Genomic DNA, 24,839 nt, shown 5'->3' with positions numbered 1-24,839 from the left:
CTGTGTCACTTTAGATTTGAACCACTTTAACCATTATTTTATGCTTCAACTATTAAAAAATAGCAGATATACAAGCTCACAGCGTGGTACTTGGTGCTGTGCTGCGAGCTTGTAGATCTGCTACTTTTCAATAGTTAAAGGATTTTAAATAATTTAAAGTGTGAAGCAGTATCTACCTTGTCTGTGGCACTCTGCTAGGTGGCCGATGTCGTCCTGGTGGAAATACTCGTAGAAGGAGGTTCCCAGCAGCTCCTGTGGAAGGTAGGCTAGGATGGCTGTGGCTCTGGACACAAGAGAGACACATGTTGAATGAGTCTAGGGCTGTCACCATTTAAGTTGACCATTAATTGTCATACAAATAATTGCGATTAACGATTTAAATGTGGTTTTGGCGGTGGACATGGAAATAATGAATATAGTTTCCTTTTTTATATATATATTTGAAAATGTATGGGGTTTTTTTAACATAAAAAAGAATTGCAATTATCTCAAATAATTGCGATTAGATGATTATCTATCTATAAATGCGAGAAGTCTCTGCGTGTCTGTCTGTGTGTCTGTCTGTAATCCGCGTATCTCGAGAACCGTTCGTCCCACCGGCTTCAGATTCGGCACGCGCGTTCCCCGCCGCGGCACGGAGTGCAGTGCCGGGTCTCTACCCGACCCGACGCGCGGTTTTCCCGAACCGGCGCGAAACGTTCGGAATCTCCTTATGCGGGGTTGATTGTTGACATCAGGCTGTTCCGGAGGAAATCGGCGAAAGCTCTGACTCATTGTGACATCACTTCATAAAAGGCTCTGACATCACGTACGCCACATGAGTCAACAAAAAATCTCTGTGAGTGTGTATGTATGTATGTAATCCGCGTATCTCGAGAACCGTTCGTCCCACGGGCACGCACGTTCTCCATATATGGGCATAAAATGAATGCCCCCATATATGGGCATAAAATGGATTGCAGACAGACAGATACAGATATCTCCATATATGGACATAAATGGACAGAGGCAAACAGATGGTCAAAGATCTCCATATATGGGCATAAAATGGACGCAGACAGACAGATACAGATATCTCCATATATGGGCATAAATGGACACAGGCAAACAGATGTTCAAAACGGGTCCTATGACAACAGGTATAATGAGGTTTGCATTAAAGGGGGAACCGGCACTGTGTCTGCAACACAGTTGGAGGAACAGACAGATACTCCATATATGGGCATAAAATGGACGCAGATAGACAGATATCTCCATATATGGGCATAAAATGGACCCAGAACTATAACTGCAGTGATCTCCATATATGGACATAAAATGGACGCCGACAGACAGACAGACAGATACAGATATCTCCATATATGGGCATAAATGGACACAGGCAGACAGACGGTCAAAACGGGTCCTATGAAAACAGGTATAATGGGGTTTGCATTAAAGGGCGGGGCATTCATTCCCTATTTACATTGTTCCGAGTTGGCCAGGTCGCCGACTAGACGCTGGTGGGTCTGCTGGTGCAGCTGCTACTGTTCTGAAGGCTAGTAGTGAAAACGATGAAAATGCACAATAAACCCTAGTGTCCCCATTCTGAGCTCGTATGCTTTCAAGGAGTAGTTCACCCCCAAAATGACTTTTTTTCTATTGATTAGTCACGCCATGGAGAGTAGAGTTCAATAATAATATTTTTAGGTTTTTGTCACATTCCTAAGACAAAAATTTGATTAGAGTAAATTTACCCCCATTGATTCCGAATGGGGACCCGTTTCATCCGGAACGAATGGTGGTACATTTATTGTTATCACATTTTTGTCTTAGGAATGTGACAAAAAACAAAAAATATTATTGAACTCTACTCTCCATGGTGTGACTAATCAATAGAAAAAAAAGTCATTTTGGGGGTTGGCTAAAATACATCGGCTATTTTGTGCAGAGGGGAAAAGATAGGGGGGATCCCAGTCAATGGAAATGGGGTTTAAGTAGTTATGATGCTCTCTCTACAGCAGGGGTCTTCAACGTTTTCAGGCCAAGGGCCCCTTAGTTGAGAGGGAGATGAAGCAGGGACCCCCACAACCTGTTCATAGATTCCAAATAGTTTCATTGTTTGACAGCACAAATCATCAGTGTATTTTGGATTCATGTCAATTTGTGTTTTCAGATATTTTAACCACTTGAACTGTCAATACTTCCCCTCTACACCAAACCTCTTTCCCGAAAATGGCCGATCTACAAGCTCACAACACGCCTCGCAGCACGAGGCGTTGTGAGCTTGTAGATCTGCTATTTTTGGCTAAAGTTCTCAGAATCTGGTTAAGAATCTGGCTAAAAAGGAGATTTAATTGTTTCTTTTTAATCACACAAAGATTTGAAGGACCCCCTGTACTAACTCTGAGGACCCCCTAGGGGTCCCGGACCCCCTGTTGAAGACACCTTGACCTACACCATGAGTGTGCACTCCTCTGACCTCACCTCTGGTCAACAAAGACGAACTTCCCGTCGATGGCGTGTCGCGAGACGTACTCCGTGGGCTTGACCCTGATGTCCGCCAGGCTGGGCTGTGGTACGATGTGGGGGTGCAGCCTGCCGATGGCCACCAGGCAGCTCAGGTTGCAGCCCTCGTTGTCAGGCTCGTTGTCCTCGTCCAGGCCCATCTTGGTGGGAGGCCAGCTCTTCAAGTAGCCCGTACTGTGGATGGTGCAGAAGCTCTTCCGATCCGCTGGGGAGAAGAGTTGGGACAGGTTTAGTGAGGGAGAGTGTGTGAAGCACATGGAGGATGAAAGTATAACCAGGGGCGTCACAGCGCGGCACCGGGTGCCTCGCTGCGAGCTTGTAGATCTGCTATTTTTGAAAAGTCGTGAAAATGTGTGCAAATCTTTGAATACCGGTAGTATGTGAATTTTTAAGCGAACATTTGTAACTCAAATTTTGCTTCTGGAGGGTCCCTGGAACTAAATATTTTGAGATTCGGGGTCGCGGCCAAATACATATCATTTTGGGGGTCCTTGACATGAAAAGGTTTTAGCACCACTGACATAGATATACGCTGCGATCTTGTATATCTGGTATTTCTCAATAGCTAAAGCACCAAATAATGCGTACTAATGCGTTCCTAGTCTATGAAGAACATTCACGAGGGCCCCGCAGTGAATTCTTGTACCCAGGGCCCAGAATTTGGTGCGACACCATAGTTACCAAAAGAACAGGAGACAGTGGAAGGCCATCCCACACTGTGGGAGGTGGAGTAATAAGGGTGGGAAGGGGAGGTGGGTGCTGATGAGGCAAGACAGGGAGACAAGAATAATCCAGTGAGTAATATATTAATAGAGGCTGGGGGTGCAACGGTTCAGTCAGCCCACGGTTCGGTTCGAATCTCGGTTTTTGGCTCACGGTTTCGTTTCGGTTTCGGTACAGTAAAGAAATTCAAAATGTTTCCAAAATGTTCAGTTTATTTTAATATAAGCAATAAAAAACGAAAATCTATTCAGACACATTCCAGTTAAGGCTGCAACGGTTCACAAAATCTATGGTTTTGGTTCAGTTCGATACTTTTTCGATAAAAAACTAAAAAAGAGAAAAAATAAATATCCTTGATTTTTTTTTATGTTTTACTTTGAACAATACCCAATTTATTTTTTTTAAATAGAGAAATTCTGTTCATTCAGTATGGGCTGTTGGGTTCGGTATTGGGCCATTCGTTTCGGTACAACGGTTCGGTTCAGTATTGTTGCACCCCTAATAGAAGCCATGCTAGGATAGGTCAGCTTGAGCGGATGTAGGGTTAGGGTTAGGGAAAAGAACAGTGAAAAGAAGAGAGTTGTGGATAAAATTTCGACCTGGTGATATGATTGTCTTCCTTTTACCGTTGTCAAATACATCTTCTTTTTATGTCCTATAGTTAGTATCTAGTATCTATAAGAAGTATCTAGTTGAATCCAGGAACCATCTAAAGGAGTGCCTGTGGCTCAACCAGTTGGTGCACTGACCACAATTCATTCATGTCATGTCAGGCAGATGACATTAATTATGAATACCCTGTTTTATACTTCATCACATGACAAGTGTTGTGCAAAAGTAGCAAAAATAGCCTAACTAAAAGTTCACATTCACAATGAGCCTCTTTTTTTTGGGCCAAAAGGCCAAAAAAAGTAAGTATTTTCTTGGAGAATTTGTAAAGAATTTAGCATACAGGTTAATGAAATTAATAAGAAATGCATCGTGAAAAGATTTTGGAAAATGTTTGCCTTCTTTCCACTTTATCACAGATGCAATCTGTTCCTGTGTTTATAGTTTCATAAAGGATAATTATCTCTACTCTACACGCTCACAACGTGCTATGTTGTGATACATTGTGAGCTTGTAGTTCTAATGTTTTTGATACACAACACCGTCATGCGACACATAGGATCAGATGACTGAAATATAATTGTATTGATTGTACGGTCAAGAAATATTGGTCAATGGCCGATATAGACTGGCTTACGGAAACCTTGGTGTCTACCCCATCTCTCTGCACTCCGTTTCCTGTCTATCTACACTAAGCAGCCACATCCTCAGTCAGTCAGGTGCCCGATTCCGATTGGTCTTTATAGCCTCACGGCACGCATATCGCATAACCAGCAGGGACGATTGCTCTGTGATTATTCACTCACAAAAGTTGACAGTTGTGGTTTGGACTGATTTGAAAAATATGAGTGAATTGTTGTCCTTGACCTGCTGAAAGTATGCACAAGAAATATGACACTGATCATCCTAGTAGCATATCGTCGTCGTCGGATGGAAAGGTTGTCCAAAACCTTTTGTTTTGTATTTAGCATTTTTAAAATGATTTAAACTAGTGAAAACAGACGACCTACAAGCACACAACGCCTCGCACCGCGAGGTGTTGTGTGCTTGTAGATCAGCTGTTTTCACTACTTTTGTGTGATGGCCTTGTATGATGAAGCAGTGCTTTACTTACGAGGTTTCTGCCCGACAGTGACGATATTATGAGATAAGAAGTGGACACATGACCACACCGGAGATTAATAAAAGTATGGGTGTCAAAACATCAGACTAGTATTTGTGTTCTGATCAGAGTTGGCAATAGCATGATTGAAAGAGGAAATATTTTGTTAAGCATTAATCCATGTAGAGGAAGTATTCACACATCCACTTCAGTCGGATGCGTTGGACAGTGAAAACTGAAGCAATCATGAAAACAGTTTCATGAACAAAAAATCCTGCACACTGCTCTTGCTCAGCATCTCCCTCACTTGTTAAACATTAAGGAAATGCACTGGTGCTTTGGAGAAAGGTGCTATAAATGCACCATTTACTATTTAGTTCAAATACTGTTTCAGAAGATTAATTCATATAATTATTCAGGAGTCAAGCATAGAAGTGCTCCCATTTGAAATCTAGTGTTTGCAAAGCTTGGAAAACCAAGTCATATATGTGACTGTCAATGAAATAACTAAGGTTAGAGTTGCAACTTGGTGTAGCCTCACCTGATGCTTATAGTTTCTCAATTGTTATTCTATCATTTGTCATACTCCTCTTGGTGAATCGGACATTATGTCTGTGTTTTATGTAAATGCAACCCTGCGCACATTTATCAGGTTATTAACATGATATAATATATATTACGCAATATATGATCCGTATGACTTTGTTATTGTTATATACTAGATGTAAAAGTCAAATGAACACACAACAGTGTCTAAAGTGGCCTACTTCCTTGGTTGTGTAATGCTTCTAAGCTAACTGAACTGTGATTCCTGGCTCATGCAGGCATGTTGCAGTTAAGGAAGAAATTGTAAGAAAACATATGCTGGATGAAACAACAAAGATGGTGTGATTATGACGATGCAAAGAGAATGAAGAGTCAGGCAATGCAATTTCTTGAAGACATTTCTTAAAACAGCCAGCGCACACGCTCACCAGCTGAAAACAAGTCAGCCTCTTCTGTTGCATGTCCAATGTACAGTATAATGCCAGCAGGAATGTAAACAAAAAGTTGCCGTTTCTCAATAGAACAACTTTTACCCCCTAGGTGGGGTTGGCGATAGGGCCTTTCTGTGTGGAGTTTGCATGTTCTCCCCGTGTCTCCTAGGGTTGATACCCTCACAAAAACATGCACGTAATCCTGGTCTCAATAATGCCTCCCCCTGGCCAGCCGGGGCGCCTGATGGAGGGGAAAGGAACTGGTTGGAATAACGTGTTCCTTCCACACGCTACGTCCAAACCAGGGAAATCTCCACTGTCAGGTGAAAAGAAGCAACTTGGACTCCTCATGCATAGAAGGAAGCATGAGGTCAGTCCGTTGTCTCCCTTGGCGCGGCAGAGGGAGAGCAGAGCCCAGGATTACATAGGCAATTAGCACTGGGTGAAAAAATGGGTTACAAAATTGTGGGATAAAAATTATGTAAAAAAAAAAAAAAAGAACAACTTTTACCACAAACACCTTGGGCCCGATTCATCAAGCACTTTACGGCCAAATTACACCCATATTTTGATCTTGCCGGCATTTAGGACAATTCCCAAGTTAGGGTTTCAGATTCAGCAATGTTTTTTTTTTTGTCTGTGATTTATTTACACTATATTTACGACCAGATTGATGAATCGGGCCCATTATCCCTATTCTGATCATAATAGGCAAACATTCTGCAAAGTCAGAAGATCTAAAAACTTGTTGCAACACAATGGGTTGTAAACTTGTACAGTAGATTTTGAGTCAATACAGTAGGGTTAAGTGGTTGAATGCAAAACAACCACATTGATTGCAGCAACACTGCATCTCTGGCCAAAGATACTACAAGAGTTATGTATATAATATAACTCAGCCTCGACTGGTTGCTCTGACACCACCTGGTGCAGCACACGATTATGTGAAGATATTTCAGATTCGATTAGATATCGTTCTGGATTTTATGACCTCCCCCGAAAGTTCAGACATGAACTCTGCTTGGTTTGAACGCGAGCGCAACACGATCCGAGTAAGTTAATGGCCTTTTTATAACCTCGCCGATCCTTACGATAATTTCTGACAAGCTTGATTTTCTCGCACCAGCAGGGTACAAATCCTTGTCAATCCTTGTCGTGTGAATGTTCTCCCAGATAATTCTCTCTCTGTGTCTGTGTCGGAGTGCATGTCTGTCTGTGGCACAGACTCTATGCATGCATGCGATACTCAGGTCCGCAATAAAACACAACACAAAGTATACGTATTACTCATCGTCAACGTTGATGTCAAATCACATTAATGCGAGACACCTGTGTGGAGCTGTGGAACTTTTGTCCCACTCCATAGAATCGCTTATGAAACCCACACATTCAGTAACAGTGGAAGGGGAAGGCTGACGAGTCTGCCCCAGACAGTTTCACAACTCTGTTGCCTGATGTTAACTGTGTTATCAGAAAATAGTTTCTGATAGCCTTTTAGGTGAGACATACTGTGTAGGCCATGTAGTTGCTCAATATTCCATTTCATATTTACGGCTAGATTGTTAAAAATATTCAGAGTCAGAAATACGTTTCGAAATAACATTTCAACATAGTCTCATTTACTTTCACTGTCAAGTACTATGTGTAGTTTCGAAATAGATAATAACCGATACAGATTCATGCCTATGTTCCCTCAGTTTAGGGTTGAGGAAACACAGGGCTGAGGCAACATACATATGTTCCTACAGATTCCCACCCTATTGGTGTGCAACTCAACTCTGTCGACTGCGAGGTCATCACAGCTCATTCCCCCTTCTGTCGGTGCACCTACCTTGTTTTAATATTATCAGAACTTTTTGTGCTATATAGATAGAATAGAGATCGATGGCGAACTGACTATGGTCTTTGAGTTCAGCCAATGAAACTAGGAATTACTGTTCCTGAAGAAACAATGTGGGTTGACCGTGATATGGAGTTCCACGCGGCTACATATTTGTACAGATATTCGGTCAGATCAGCGGTTCTCCGTGATTCCATGCGAAGACAATGCAAACACACAAGTACAGGCAGTACATGTGCAGTACAGGGGTAGTCCTGGACGCGTGGGTATGGCAGAAGTTGGTTGGTAAAAAACAGCAGGTAATTGAGTTACTGTACGTACCTTTCTTCTTGGAGCACGTGGAGGGGAATTCCTTGTCCTCTACTTTGACAGAGGGCCTGTTGCACTTCATCCTGCAGAAGAAGGATCGTCTGGCTCCAGAACAGAGTCTGGATGGACCTGGGGTGATGTCTGTCTTCACCGGCAGACCAGCTGGAAATGTACAGTACATTTACAGTCAAAGTCTATTCCACTGTATTCATTTGTCTAAGATTTATTTTTATTGTATTACTATCAAAGCATAATTTCTCGCACTGTAAGCCACAATTCACCGTTTGTCAGCCTTCTGATTGGTCCCTGAGACTCCCTGACTGGCCAACCAGAAAAAACCATTCACTTTTTGCTATCGGGGGTGGAGTTTGTGCAGTGGAGAATGTTGCTTCAGGCTTTCAACAACTGTCCGCTCTGCGCGACACGGCGTTCGTCCAGTACGGCCGCGGGTGGTGATAGCGATCTCGCTCATCATAATGAATAAGCTTCAACAAACTAGTTCACATGGACCTTATCAATGGTCTAAGAGTTACGATTGGGTACATATATTTTAAATGGGCAGAATTACGAAAAGCCAGCCTATTATGTGAGGAGAACTATAATCTGGCTCTCCTCTTCCTACCCAAGATGCAATGCGCTTTCTCTTTCTATTTCTATTCTCTCTCTGATCCAGAGGATTAAACTAATTAAAACATATATTTTCGGGGGCAAACTACTGTTTTGCTATGTAATTACTGTACCTTTTTCTTCCCTTTTTATTAATATCACGTAGATGTGTTTTTTTTGGTACTTTATATAGCTGTAATGAGGCTATGAAAAAATTAAAAAATACCATCCACTTCCACTATAAAAGAATCTGCAATGGATGATTCTGTCCCACTGGGATTAAACAAATTAAAACGTGTATTTTCGGGGAAACCCCCTGTTTTGCAATGTAACTACTGTACCTTTGTCTTCCCTTTTTATTAATATCACCTAGATGTTTTTCCTTTGGTACTTTATATAGCTGTAATGAGGCTATGAAAAAATAAAAAAATCCCATTCACTGCCACTATAAAAACAATCTGCCCAGGGTCAAATGTCCCACCATAGTAACAGGGCAGAATGGGGCGGGATTTGCAAAAGCCTTAATTGCTGGGAATTACATGCCGACATTGAGGCAGCAAATTTAGAGGATAATTATTGATCTCAGACATACACAGAGGCATAGGAGTTATGTTATACTGTTTCAATAAAAGAACATTTCACATCACACCGATCCTGTATGTTGTGTGTATGCTTACTTTTAGCGTCTATGAGCCTCTCGCGTGGAGCTGTGTCGGAAGAGGACAGCTGTTCTTTGACCTTTGCAATGTCCTTAGGGTGAAGGTAGTCAAACAGACTTTGGCCTATAAGGTCATTCTGGGTAGGGTGTTACAGTCGTACAGGACAAATAGAAGGAGGGTGTTGCAGTCGTACAGGGCAAATAGAAGGGGAAAGAGTGGACACAAAAGAAATTATGATATATCGTATAAACAGGAAACTTTGTTGAGAAGAGCTTGATTAATCCATTTAGTGATTTAATGATTTAACTATTGAAAAACAGCAGATATGCAAGCTCACAGCGCGGCACCGAGTGCCGCTCTGCGAACTAGATAGATCTGCTATTTTTGAAAAGACTCATGGAAACGTTACAAACAACATTTGTAACTCAGATTTTGCTTCTGGGGGTCCCTGGAACTAAATATTTTGAGATGCGGGTCCGTGGCCAAATACATATAATTTTGGGGGTCCTTGACATGACAAAGTTTGAGCACCACTGACATGGAAACATAGATTTTTCAAAAAACCTTTTTTTGATTTAGAAGACACTTATAGAATCGGGTCAAAATATTCAAAGATGTGCACACATTTTCAAGTTTTTTTCAAAAATAGCAGATCTACAAGCTTGCAGTGTGGCACTCGGTGCCGCACTGTGAGCTTGTATATCTGCTATTTTTTTAATGGCTAAAGCATAAAGTAATGCGTAATAATTCATGCCCGGTCTAAATGGATTAAGCAAAACAATTCCAACAATAATTGTGTAGGTGTGGTGATCCACTCTTACCTGGCTGTAATTGAGAATCTTGTAGACTGACTCTGAGACAAAAAGGATCTTCCCACGATCACATCCAACCACGAACAGGAAGCCATCAGCTGCCTACAAAGATCACAGTAAATGCAGTCGTTAATAAGTTAAGTAACGAGGGTCTCATAAAATGTCTTCATAATCAAGTACACGGATTACAAGGTTGACATGGTGTTACAACGTTTTGCTGTTCACTCGTTCTCATCTACATTCCACATCTAAAGATTGGGGGGGGGGGGCAGCTTCTGATAAAGGGGAGACAAAAGAATGAGAATGTCTAATGAGTCTAAAACTGATATCAATAGATTTTTCAGACATATCACTGACTTTTTATGTTCACAAAACATGATGCAAAGACAGCATTGTTATAGTGATGATATAGTGACAACATTTTGAAGCAATGCAGACAGACCACACACGTGGCCTTCGGCTAAGGAAACACAACACTGAAAACATTATGTAGAAAACTACTGTAGAAAAGGAGCAGAAGTCTACGCCAGGAGGCAGATCATACCTCCCATCTGTCTGTCTGGATCATGTGATGACAAATTGACAATGGGGGCAAGATATAATAAACCACTGTAATGACATCATTATGGTGTAATCATATCTGCCCACACTCCAGTTTTAACCCTTTCTCCCGCTGTGCTCCCGATTGGTAATTTCTCCTGTTAATATCCCGATTTCATTCAGAAACAGCACAATGAATGAATCACGCTGATCGCTCAAGCCCACTCTACTCACTTTTATGCTGAAGAGTGGAAATGGATGAAACTGTTCCCAAGAAGAACTATGCATCTAAATCAATGGTTTTCAAACCACTGATTTAGAGCAGTGGTGCACAAATGGTTCCATTACAGTCCTGTAACTCCTCAAGGACTCCTGGGAGTCCCCGGACCCCAGTTTGTGAACCAGTATTCTAAATTTCAGTCTACTTGTTGCAAGACCGTCCGCCCTTTCTAACACATCTGTGTCCTATCCGCTAGACACACACACACACACACACACACACACACACACACACACACACACACACACACACACACACACACACACACACACACACATGCACGCACATGCGCACATGTATGCAAACTCTCACTCACACTGAAACCCAGATTTGCACTTACTAGTATATTTTATGATTTTAGATGTTGAATTTTGTTCACTCCTTCTCAGTGCATCATGTATATTGAACTTACTCTTAGTATCAGGTGCTTCAGTTCATCATCTGAGAGGAAGGAAGGCTTATAGTTGGCCTCTGTGTATGGGTTGGCTGCACCTGAGGACAAAACATTCTGGTTCAGTTCAACTGAACGGATACAACACATATATACACATACGGCTAAATCAGATTCTTAATAATGTTCTTTTAAGTTATGTAGGCTGCAAAGCAATAATTCTAGTCAAATTAACTGGATAGAGCAGGGGTCTTCAATGTGTTCAGGCCAGGGACCCCTTAGCTGAGAGAGAGAGAGAGAGAGAGAGAGAGAGATGCAGCAGGGACCCCCTCTATATGTTGTATAAAATTGTGTTGCAAATTTTCATCGATTTCATAGATAGTTTGACAGCACTGTCATCAGTCTATGTTGGATTTGTGTTAATGTTTTTTTTCAGACATTTAACTCAATTGTCAATACTTTGTAAACTTGACCTATCACTTGATACTTGGTCTGCTCTTTTTTACCTCTACAACAAACCTATTTGCCGAAAATAGACGATCTACAAGCGCTCAAGCGCGAGGCGTTGAGAGCTCTGCTATTTTAGGCCAAAGTTCTCCTCACAATAGTTGTGGGAGGGGTTCAAGTTGTTAATCTAAAAGAATGATCCTATCACACAAAGATTTGGCTGCCCCCCTGTAGTAAATCTAAGGACCCCCTAGGGGTCCCGGACCCCCTGTTGAAGACCCCTGGGATAGAGATCTCACAGTTCAGATAGTCATTCACTCAATCTGCTAACCTCTGAGCGTCTTCATGTGCTGGACGGCCATGCGCAGGACGGTCAGCTTGTCCAGTTTGCGGGACATGGCGTTGCAGGTTGGCACCAGTGAAGCCAGCTCATCGATGAAGCTGTTCATCTTGTCCCGACGGCGCTTCTCAATCTGGCTGTGGGCCTCTCTGTCGAGTCAACAACAAACATAAGAGGTTAGCATGAGGATATAAAGAGGGTTTTATGTGTGTCTCACTCATACAGTTAGAAGCAGCGAAATGTTGGTGTGGCATGTTCTGTTCTGTTCTGTTCTGTTCCGCAACCAGCTGTGGAGTCTTTCGTTGTGGCAATGGGGTTTTAGATACCTCCAGAGATAGGATCTGAGACTAATCCTGACTTAGGCCTCAGCAAAGTCCACAAAATCTGCTTTGCACTTATCATAATCAAACACCCTGATTAAGGACTGGTAGTGAAGCCTATAACTGATGATGTTGGCATTTCACTTACATGGGTAGGACAACATTTTGCTGTTGTGTAGTGAGCATAAAAACATTATTATTTTTTTCTTATACAGGGTGTTTCCAAGAATAGTTTGGTTAACACTCATTGCAATTCATGGATATACATACAGTATAGCAATAACTTCGGACTGGACTGAATAGTACCATCTGCTGGCTGTTACTGTTAATAGCAAGTGTATTAGACCTTGCCCCAAAGTTATGCCTTTGCTTATAATTCATCTAAAGTTGTTATTTCAGTAGTAAGTGCGTCAAACTTCTCCAGAGCTCTTGGAATTTGTTGAGTTGATTTTAAACAAATGGTCATCTGTTGATATCCTTGCACTGACTTGAGATGAGATTTTAATTTCCAAGGCGTGCTTTTGGCACGAGCCAGGAGAGCTGGCTTTGAAGAATGATTTGACCTGACACGCTGAATGCTGGACCTCATCCCAGATATTTGTCAAATATATCATACGTTTTGCCTCACGCCAATTAATTGTCTCCACCAGCCGAAGGCTGAGAGAGAGTATGTTTTCCCCTCCGTCCGTCCGTCCGTGCGTCCGTCCGTGCGTCCGTCCGTCCGTCCGTCCGTTTGTCCGTTACCAGCTAATCTCCGGCGCCGTTGGCCCGGTCGCTGCCAAACTGTGCACACACACTCCCTCGACACCAATTCAGAACCTCTGCCCCAAATATTTCACATGGGCCTGTTCTAGCGCCACCAGGAGGCCGACTTTTGCAAAACTAACTTTTGCCAGTACTCCTACAGATTTTGTCCAAAAATCACGTAAATCAGTAGACAGTATCTCTACAGTCATGTGATCGACATGGATGTGTCAGATTTTCCATATTCCATCCTGATTGGCTAAAACTGGCTTTCAAAGTTTGCAGGATTGGTCAGTTTTGAATAAAATGCCTGAAATCCTGAACGCAGTGTGCGATTTTGGTGAAATTGTGCATGCACATTCCCAATAGGCAGAGGAATATATGCCACTTAAGAAAAATCAAATCAGCCTCATGGTGGCGCTATAACAGGCCGATTCATGTTTTCACCTATAACTCCACCGATTAGTGTCAAACTTTGTATGCACACTCCTTAGAGGCCAAGGTAAAACCTTTTCCCTGCATTTTTTACATCAGCCTTTTATAGCGCCATCAGGAGGCCGACTTATGTAAAACACATTACATGCCTGACCTGGTGGAGACCTGTGCTCGGAAGAGCACTGCTTCTAGTTTGGTCTCCAGCCATTTCTTCAACAGATGTACAGAGGTCAATGCACTCATTTAAAGCAGGTTGAAACCTGACCATTATTTCAAACGATCTCATAATTCTTAACGTCACTCAACATTAGTGAATTTTAAGTTCATCCCCACACAGGAATAGTTAGTCTTTAACCGTGTGAGTTAAGTACAATTCATCCATTCTTTTCATTTTATCATCCACTGAACTTCCATCCACCCATTAATAGCCGTTTATCTCAGTTTCCCAGTTATGTTGATAACACACCCACACTAACCGTTTTAAATATTATGGCAGCACATGCAATATGAGGAGATAAAAACACTGTTCCAATGACTATTTTACTCACATTGCACTGGAACAAAGTACATGTCTAAAATCCTCTTAGGTGCAGTTGGATTTTGATGAAAGCATTATCTATTTATGCATAGGCGACTCCAACAAATGAATGGCATTGGGAAATCCAGTGCACAGGTTTCTTAAAATATTAAAATATAGTGGATAACCAGACAGCTCTTTCAACGCAGATTCAAAAGATTCAAAGATACTCTGTGGGTGGCTCCCTTTTTCTTTTCTGCCAACTTGCTATGTAAATGTCTGTGTATATAGAAACATGTTTGTAAATCTAGCATACACGGCACACCCGGCCTCCCCACCAAGTCATATTTAATCATAGCTCAGGACACAAAAAAAGGCTTGGCCACGTAATAATAAAGAGCAAAACAAAACAGGACTAATACAAATGGTCCCTACAATGTAAATGAAAAGAACCAACAAACTAGAAAGGTGACGGAATTAGCCATTAGCTGCTGCTGCCTGGGATCCTTGTAAAAGGACAAATGTTTACAGTTATCCATCATGTACAGTAGCATACATGTAGTCAGCATCAGCAAGGTGCCAAGAAAATGCTGCCCTTCCAGGTGTGCCATTCCAAGAGTTCAGCCTGTCCTTCGTAGTAAGTGTTAAAAAAATAACACATCTCATCTTCTCTCCATCTAAACCTTGGTTGGTGAGGCTACCTTCAGACTACCTAGGCTAGACTGACAAGTATGAAAGAGTGGGTCCTTTACACGGAAGAGAATACGCGTTTGTGATTAGCCATCAGCCTTGCTCTCACGGCAGCCACGTAGTAGTCTGATCTGAGGACTCCCCTGTCTAACGTTTCTTGTTATTAGCATCCACAAAGCTCTCTAAGTTTCCAATCAGACAGAGTGACGTTTAATTCATTCAGAAGAGATTAGCAGGAGGCTGTGTGTCTGTGTACTGGGCATGCTGTGTGTGTGTACAGTATGATACAGAAAACGGTGTATAAGAGTGGAGGACAAGGACAGGGACAGAGACAGAGAGAACGGTAAGGGAAGAGATGTTTGATACCTGGCATTCTTGATGCGGCCTTGTTGGTCACTGAAAAGAAACAAACGAGAGATTACCGAGTGCATTCCAAAAAGAAGACAAATCAGAAGAGAAGATAAAATCTTAGATTATCAGGCCCAGACATTGGCAGCCTATCGTCGTTGTCGGGTGGAACCTTGTATGTCCAAAACTCTTCGTTTTGCATTTATCATTTTAAAAATTATTTAAACTAGTGAAAACAGCCGATCTACAAGCACACAACGCCTCGCACCGCGAGGCGTTGTGTGCTTGTAGATCGTCTGTTTTCATACACATTCGGCTGTTTTCATACACACACACACAACTTGGAGATACAAGGTTTCTGCCCGACAGTGACGATATGTATGGGTCAGAATAGATTTTAAAAGGCCATTCTGTGGGAATGGAGCCACAGCAAATGGGGGGGGGGGGGACCCTATTTGTTGAGTAAACAAAACACAGCTTATGCAACCATGTAATGTCTTTGGTCTACACCCAACTGTGGCCATCATCACCAGTGACGCAAATTACATAAAGTCTGAACTTCTCACTCACATGATTAAGTAGGGAATACCCAAGGAGAAAAAACTAGCCTGGTTACAGCCCATAGACCCGCCCACTCTCAGAGTGGACTGTTTCTCTGGTCTGGAATTGTGTTCATAATAAGTGATTTCTGGAGCCGAAATAACGGCTCCTCCAATTAGCGCAGGGGGTGGTGGTGGGTTTAACAAATAACCAATCTGTGCCATCAAAGTCCCTCCCCTCCAGAAATCGCTCAAACAGGGCACAATGTCAGACTCAAGCTTCAGCTGAGTCTGAAATCAGGCTAGGAAAAAACTACTGATCCAAAGTTCATGTTGCTCTGAATAATTTCAGAATAAAAAAAAATAAAAAGGATAGATATGACAAGATTATCATAAAAACGGTATGCTTGTTATTCTGTTTTCTTTCCCCCAAATGTTGTAGCGAGGGATCCCATGTGCTTCAGCCAGTCACAACAAACATCAAACATCAGGTCAGAAATCTTGGGGTCATATTTGACTCAGAATTAAATATGCAAGCCCACATTAGAAACGTCACTAAATCATCCTTTTATCATTTGAGAAACATTTCCAAAGTTAAACCGTTTTTATCCCAAGCAGACACAGAAAGATTGATGCATTGTTTTATTTCCAGTAGGCTTGACTATTGCAATGCTCTCCTGTCTGGTCTCCCCAAGAAAGATTTGTATCGCCTGCAGCTTGTACAGAATGCAGCTGCACGCGTTTTAACAAAGACCAGGCGGAGTGCACACATCACACCCATTTTAAAGTCCCTTCACTGGCTGCCTATTAGTTTTAGAATAGATTTTAAGATCCTTTTATTGGTTTTTAAATCACTTCATGAAAATGCCCCAGCCTACATGTCTACAATGACTAAATGGTACGTTCCAAACAGGCCCCTCAGATCCGCTGGCACTGGTCTTTTAACCCTTCCAGAGGATTCCGCAAAAATGGGAAAGAATGGGAAAGCGGCTTTTAGTTTTTATGGTCCGAACCTCTGGAACAGCCTACCGGAAACTTTAAGGGTCACTGAATCAGTTGAGGTTTTTAAAAGAAATCTTAAAACATACCTTTTTAGCATTGCTTTTACTTGATTTGCTGCTTGTTTTTTTCTTACCAATGTGTAACGTTGTATCTTTCATTGCTTATCTACTGTTAAATTGTTTTCTTATTGTTTCTATACTATTTGTTGGGGGTTTTAACCTAATTTTAAACCTCCTCTGTGAAGCACTTTGAACTGCACTTGCTGTATGAAACTGTGCTATACAAATAAACTTTGATTTGATTTGATTTGATTATTTCGTGCAATCTGTTACTATGATTCTGAGAACCTGGAACAAACAGGCCTGTTCTCTCGTGTCTGGGTCCATTTGGACGACAACGGTCACTCGAATATCAGATGTGCCTTCCGTTTAGACGGCAACGGCATTCCGGGGGTTGAAACCGCAACAAAGTGAAACCCCCGTCTGGAGTGGAAATCCTTCACCACCACCACCACCTAGCCACCTGGCAGGCACATTACAGCGTTTTCAATCACTTTGGAGTCTCCGTGTAGACGCAGAATAAAACGCGAGGCACTTTGTCGTTTTCTGTTCTGATGGCACGTTGCCTAACTGTGTCTCATTCCCAGCCTTGTTTAGAAAGAGAGCGATTCCCCAATTAAGTTCCTCCCATCAAATCTGCTCTAACGACTAGAATTGACATGAGTGCAGATAGTATAGGTAATATTAGGTATAGGAGATCAAGGACAGCGCAGAGAATCCACATGTGGTTTCCCTGCGGACTTGACTTGGTGCCCGCTTACCTTCCCAGTTTATCCTTATCTGGGTCCATGTCGCTATTGTGGATTAAAAAAAAAAGGGATACAACTGAAAACATTTCTAAAATGTCTAACATCTCTAGAGATTGCAATTAAGTGGATCCGTTGCTATTTAATCTAAAACAAAATTAACATTTGAAATAAAATAATGTATTATGTATAAACCTCCATACTTACTCAAATGAGAAACCATCGATCCTGCAAAGACAAAATACAATGTTAATGTTTTCACATTATTGACCAATTTAATCATTTATAAACTCCAAAGAGTGTGTTGAATAAACACCTGTGATGTTGTTATATTGATTACAACGATTGATAACATTTAAAGTACAGTGGTTATGTGTATTCCTAAAATGTTATTCAATGAGACTGTCTTGGCTTTTACCAATTTAAACTCACTCCAGACATACGTACAGTAGGTGCATGCAGAGTTCTAGTTGCGAGGGGATGGGGGAAATGAATTGATGAAGTATAGCAGGGGTTCTCAAACCTTTTTTAGGCCGTGACCCCCCAAAAAAACATATTTGAACTTGTAGGTATTACATTTAATGTGACTCGGTTCCACAGATAAATACTGTGAAAATAGCAGATCTACATGCTCATAACGCCTCGTATTGCGAGGCGTTGTGAGCATGTAGATCTGCTATTTTCACAATGTTCGCCTCTTGCTTACTTCATAGTTGACAGTTTGGCCAGTTTGGTATTAAAACGGTCTTGAAAATCCTTAAATTGTCACTTTATAAATGTGCAGATACCCTGTATAGTAGTTTGAGAACCACTGAAGTATAGGGATTAAATTGTTAAAAAATCCCCCACCCCCTGTATTTTTAACACAAATCAAATCTTGGGTGCAAGTGTGCCTGTGTGTGTGTGTGTGTGTGTGTGTGTGTGTGTGTGTGTGTGTGTGTGTGTGTGTGTGTGTGTGTGTGTGTGTGTGTGTGCGTGCGCGTGTGTGCGTGTGTGTGTCCGCACTGGTAGTCTGTGGTGCTCCCCTTCCTCTTGCGGGTGTAGTCCATGCCCGGCGTGCTGATGGAGCTGGAGATGAGGTCGGTGGAGCCCGGGGACATAAAGTCAGTCATGGTAGATGAGATGTCCATCCTTTGGTCTGCCATCAGATCATCTGCAACACAATCACCTCCTGTCAGTCACTCCCTGTTGATTGACAGTTCTTAGAATATTACTACAACTCTAGACGACATCATTAAAAGGACATGGAAAAGAAGAAAAAGAGGAATCCCGACCCAATGTCAGAGACGTGGTTTTTTTTTCACACTCACCACAGATGTTCATCACAGCCTCTGTATTAAAATCATCTCCTTCCATCCACTCTAGAGCCCACAACTGTGGATCACAAAGAGATTACATTTATATAAAAAGGTTATAAGCAATTGTCAAAACCAGCAAATAATAATATTAAGATCAGTGTTGATTTCGTCGACTAAAACTATGACAAAAAATGCTTGTCGACAAAAACTAAATAAAAACGAACTAAATATATTGACAATTTCGTCAACAAAATAAAAACTAGACTAAAACGTTAGGGAGGGACTAATGGAGAAGAGAGTCGTTTTATGTTTGGTTGCTCTCAGGTGCGACGCGTTGTGAGCTTGTAGATAGGCTATTTTCAGCACGCAACCAAGTGTAAAATCAGTCATTACCATGCCATCAAGGCCAGCCAAAATAACATTTCGTTTACTAAATCAACTGTAGATTTAGTCGCCTAAAAACGTATGATATTTAGTCGACTAAAATTAGACAAAAACTAAAGCTTTTCAGGTGACTAAATTATGACTAGAATTAAATGACATTTTATTCAAAGGCTATGACTAAAACTAAATCAAAATGTGCTGTCAAAAACAACATTGATTAACACATTGGCCGCCATTTTAACATTGACTGTTTGGCTCTCCTGCCATTTTGTTTAATGAAAAGATTTATAATTTTTTTTTATATTGACATTTTTCCTAAATTCTGTATTCTTTTGACAATGTCCTACAGTACCTGAAATGAAACAAGACAACCTCTAGTCTCACCAAAAAATAAAATAAATAAATAAAAAGCTTTTTTTTCTATAGTTGCAGCCATCTCAAAATAGCCATTTTTGACCAAAATCCAGCTATAATTGAAATAACTGGAGATATTGACCTTTTTGTGATCGATCGCTTTTCAAGTGGATAATTCAGTTGATATTTGAATTTATGGCGTCAGGCACTTATCAGATAAGTGTACTAGTGTAATAAGTGTAATTGTGTAATAGGGCAATAACTGGAATAGTGTAATAGGGCTGTAATAGGTCACCTCTTGCCCTTAGGGCGTCATACTGACTTCACAGAAATAGAAATAAGCTTTTTACCTTTTATTCAACATTCAAGTGTTTTATTTTGCACAGATCACATTTTGACACACACACGCACGCACGCACGCACGCACGCACACACACACACACACACACACACACACACACACACACACACACACACACACACACACACACACACACACACACACACACACTTATAACTTATAACTTTATATAAGGCAAGGCCTATGTGTATAACTGTAAATATGTTCCCCATATTCAATTGTTTTTATTTATTTGTGGCACTTGCTTTGGCGATGTAAACGTAGCCTATGTTTTCTCATGCCAATAACGTTCCTTTGAATTGAATCGCTCTCATGCTCTGTTGATTGATGTGCGCAAACTGCTGGCTGCATGGCCTCAGTGGCCTGTAGAGAACTGATTGGGACAATTTGCCCTGCTTGTTGCTGATCCGTTCTGGGTCTATACCAGATGCGGAAACGTGTCTTGCATGTATCTGAGTGTTACATAACCGGATACAGTAGGCGGGCTTTAGAACAGAGCACACTCATTATAGTCTATGAGCACACTGCTGCGATGTGCGATCACGCTAGATGGTTCCAGGAGCGCTGCACGTTCTCTTCTCAGGCTGCGCGCTCGTGCACGGCGCGCCTCAAATGCACATGCCTGCATGCGCGCGCGCATCGCGCGTGCACAGCAGGGAAAACCTAGCGAAGCTAAACAGTAGGCCTACTTTGGAAACAGCTGCCAAATGATGATCGTCGCGTTTGCTTTTTCTTACTCGTTGAAACGATTATCGTGCTTGTGATGCGGCTGATGCGACGAGGCGTTGTGTGCTTGTAGATCTGCTATTTTCAGTACTTTTGTTACATGGAGTTATATGGACCTTGGACGCGACCCTTTCATCAGACTGGAATATTATCCACCAAAACAACAGTACGTTTAGGATGGAAACAGAGCTGCCAAATGATGATCGTCGCGTTTACTTTTCTTACTCGTTGGAGGACACTCGTGAAACGATCATCGCGCTTGGGATGAGGCGTTGTGTGCTTGTAAATCTGCTATTTTCACTACTTTTGTTGGAGTTATATGGGCGCGACGCGTCGCTTTTCTTCAGACCAGAAAAGCCTGACCGAGGACTTCGCCGGGGGGTATTTTCTCCTCTCCTCTCCCGCGAGCAGGGCTTGAAGATCGGATTGGTAGTCGAATGGACCGGCGCTGCATCAGGTGATTCTATGTGTTTGTACTGTAGTGGGTTGTTTGGCTCAGAGGCTGAGGATCTGTTCAAATGCTTCATTATTTTATACTTTTGCTATTGAAAAATAGCAGATCTACAAGCTTGCAGCGCGACACTCGTTGCCATGCTGTGAGCTTGTATATATCTATTTTTGAAATCCCCCTATGAAGACAATTCGCCGCAGTGAATCCTTGTACCCACTGGGTACAAGGATTCACTGCGGGCCCCCCATGAATTTTCTTCATAGGGGGATTTCAAAAATAGATATATACAAGCTCACAGCATGGCACCGAGTGTCGCGCTGCAAGCTTGTAGATCTGCTATTTTTCAATAGCAAAAGTATAAAATAATGAAGCCCCTTCCACCTTGGGCCCTAGTAAATCAGACTCAGTCCCACTTTTCCCTTGTGACGCTCCTGCTGATCTGATCTTCTGATCTTCGTTGTTGTGTGGCTGCCTGGGACATAATATTTTGTTGTCGAGACTTTGGGGGTTATGATGAAGCTGTGTGTTGTTGGCCAATGAGGCAGGTCATGGCTTTCCAAGTGAACATTTTACTGGATTTTGTTTGATTTGTGCAAAATGGTCTCAGATCCAGCTGCTCCGTTGTCGCTTCTGCCAGCCCCTTCACCAGGCATGTACACACATAGACATCAAAGGGGGCTTGAGCCCCTGCCCCTGAGGGCTGCATTCAATAGAATTGTCCACCAAAAGGCCCCTTTAGAAATGTCAGCCCCTGCCTCTCTAAATATTCTCTGCACATCCCTGCCCCACATCCTTCTACATGCGTGTGCCCAGTGTGTCGCTGATTGCACTCTGCGGGCTGCGCTCTGCCACGCTAAATGCATTCACTGTGGTTTATTGGGAGTTTTATTCATTTCTATTGAGATTTATACGTTATTACACTCTTGTTTTCAAACACACTTACTTTGATGAGTCATATCTTTGGTTCCTTATATGACAGAAAGCTCACACTTTTTCACGGGCTGCAGAAGAATGTAATTAAACATTACATTATATAAAAGCAAATTCTCGGGACTATCGGGCCTGGCGGGGAGCGACATTGGAATTTTCTCGGGACTATCGGGGGAGGCGGTCAATGTGTTAAGATGAATGCAAATTGGTAAAATAATTTGTATTTCATATCCTATAAAATAAATAAATCAAAGCTACGAAGGAAGCACACACGGCGAAACCTCGTGCAATGTGGGTCAAAATGTGGATTTCAAACAGTGAGGGAGTGAAAACAGGAAAGAAACTTTTGTCTTAGTCCCAGCACCACCTATAGAAATATGTGACACCGTTGTTGTCGAGAGAAATAGGCCATATCATAGCAGAACGGTGAAGGTATCTTGTGTGTCCCATTTCCCTTATTTCAGCCCACAAAAAAAGTAATCTAAGTGACTCATGATATTTTCCCATCTGAATTTGACCCAGTTCTGTGCAGCTGAACCTCTTTCAGAGATGCTGACAAGAAATCTAAGACACTGCAGGCTTGCCTAAAGACACTTTGTGGACTATGGATGTGTAGCAAACGTATTGGGTTACTTTATCACAGAGGACATGGTGGAGCAAGTAGTTAAATTTAGTTATTAATTTGAAAGCAAGTATATAATAACACATTCTGAGGGATGCAAGCAGCTATTTATGGAGGCTGTGTGAATCGAAGATCTACCTCTGATTATAGTAAATTATTATTATTGCGACCGCAGTTACTGTGAAAACCTGCAGCAATTGTGTCACCCTGTAACTCTAGCCTGTTACTCTTGCCTGTAACTCTTACCTGTAACGGCGCACGCACGCACGCACACGCACGCACGCACGCACGCACGCGCACGCACACACACACACACACACACACACACACACACACACACACACACACACAATCTGTCTCGTTTGCCCTGCTCCACACTAATTGCACTCAGATGCGACCCCTACACACAAGCCACCTTAATTTAACTCTTGAGTTTAATCTATTTATTTTTGGTAAGTAAGGGTTTTAGCTGGTATAATATGAAGCTGTTAAAATCCTTTTTTTAAGGAGGTTTTAAGTGGATAATGCACAGAGAAATGGAAAACATTAAATAGAAAAAAAAAATTATTAAAAATGAATGAAAAACGTTATCGAAAAAACACGGCCTGCTCACGTATTAGGAGGGTATTATGAGTCACCAGAAAAATTTGTGGGTGTTTTTAATGAATCTATCATGGTTAGAATGGGTGTGTATGTGGAGAGGCCCAGGAGGAGGAGGGCCTGATAACATTTACGTCAATATCTAAATACTGACTCAAGCAACATAAAAACTGTTCAGGGTGTTCATAAAAGATGGATTAGACGATACAATGACCAAAAGTTTTCAAATATCACTTTAAAGTGGCAGATGAGATTAGAGGAGTGGCGTGGAGATTGGGGACACACCTGGGAGTCATTACTCAATCAACCAGCCAGCATAAAACCCTGAGAAGACAATTGCTTTCTTTTTCCATCCGTCACCTCACTGAACCCTTACTTTCTGTTGCTACGCTTTATTCCAGTTTGCTGTATCTGTAGGCTGTGTGCCATATATATATTTATGCTTTGTGCTTAAATAGCTTTAATGCTGTGTGCTTAAATTAAAGACAAGGGAAGCTTGCAAGAGGTGTGCTGCCATTTCTTTAAATCCCTTTTTGACTTTGTTCATGTTTTGGGTACGTTAGATTGTTATTTTTGTTTGGGTTGGTGTAGCTTAGCTCCATTCTTTTTCAGGTAGGGTGGAGTTTTTCTTTGTTGTTTTTGGCCTTGGCCTCCCTGAAGTGATGCATGCTTTCCTATGCAATTGCTGTAAACTCAACTTTGGTTAGTAATAAATGTACTACACTTATTTCTGTTATTCATTTGTGGCATTTTACTGGCCAGGGGTCTGGCCAGGGGTTAGGACGAGCGGTGGACATTGCTCCTGTCTTTGTTTTTATGCATGTAATTATGTTATGTTTCTGTGTTGTCAAATATGTGTATTAAGTGTTGCATACTAGGGCATTAACGACTTGTGATTTTTGCAACTCGACTCAGTAAAAGGTTGAGTTGAAGTCGACTTTATCGTTCGATGGGGGGGGGGGGACAGGGACAAAACCCGAAAAATGACTTACCTCTGGGCTTAATAGAATAGCCTAAAGCAATCTTTTCCCACTTATAAGGCTATAAGGTTTTTGTTTTGATGTCAAGAATATAGAGTATTTAATTAATGGCTGAGTGAATACTCCCTATGCTAGTGTGCTTCATTCCATTGACAAAACAGTTGGAAAAGGAGAGAATAATTCTGTCCTTGACAATAAGCAATCCTACTGTTTGAATGCTGTACACACACACACACACACACACACACACACACACACACACACACACACACACACACACACACACACACACACACACACACACATGGAGCAAAAATAATGAGAGACAAAATACAAAGATTTGTTTTTTTCCCTCAACATTCGACTTTCAATGAAGTCGACTCGTCAACTTTTTGGTTAATGCCCTATTGCATACACAGCTGCTGGATCGCAAGACACAAATTTCAGAGTGAGCTGAAACCCAACCTAGTGAAAATAGCCGGTCTACAAGCTACACTGGTGCAGCATCTGTTGTGCAAGATGTTGCAGTTGTGTGCATGCTGCAGCCACAGTTTTGACTGGCTGTGCAAATGTCACCACTGTTTACTCTT

At 41.8% G+C, this 24,839-nt stretch overlaps 1 protein-coding gene across 5 annotated transcripts in view; it reads right to left on the bottom strand.

The window, feature by feature from the left end:
* bmal1a (basic helix-loop-helix ARNT like 1a) overlaps positions 1–24,839 on the bottom strand; it is a 45,879-nt gene that overhangs the window by 9,173 nt on the left and 11,867 nt on the right. The window contains exons 3-15 of one of the 5 annotated variants that reach the window (XM_080737411.1): positions 18,854–18,917; positions 18,549–18,728; positions 17,751–17,771; positions 17,559–17,591; positions 15,216–15,245; positions 12,135–12,292; positions 11,378–11,457; positions 10,155–10,247; positions 9,352–9,469; positions 8,081–8,230; positions 3,190–3,267; positions 2,467–2,713; positions 177–283 (exon numbers count right to left, since the gene is read on the bottom strand). In XM_080737411.1, the coding sequence (XP_080593537.1) occupies positions 177–283; positions 2,467–2,713; positions 3,190–3,267; positions 8,081–8,230; positions 9,352–9,469; positions 10,155–10,247; positions 11,378–11,457; positions 12,135–12,292; positions 15,216–15,245; positions 17,559–17,591; positions 17,751–17,771; positions 18,549–18,688 (1,255 nt within the window). In that variant the 5' untranslated portion in view covers positions 18,689–18,728; positions 18,854–18,917. The remainder of the gene's footprint in view (positions 1–176; positions 284–2,466; positions 2,714–3,189; positions 3,268–8,080; positions 8,231–9,351; positions 9,470–10,154; positions 10,248–11,377; positions 11,458–12,134; positions 12,293–15,215; positions 15,246–17,558; positions 17,592–17,750; positions 17,772–18,548; positions 18,729–18,853; positions 18,918–24,839) is intronic. The other 4 variants (XM_080737409.1, XM_080737412.1, XM_080737410.1 and 1 more) reach the window with 4 other exon arrangements.

Source organism: Nannobrachium achirus (assembly GCF_963921795.1).
Source record: "Nannobrachium achirus genome assembly, chromosome: 11".
NCBI classification, from domain to species: Eukaryota; Metazoa; Chordata; class Actinopteri; order Myctophiformes; family Myctophidae; genus Nannobrachium; species Nannobrachium achirus.
Note: the sequence above shows the minus strand (reverse complement) of the source record. Positions and strands in the feature narration are given on the sequence as shown.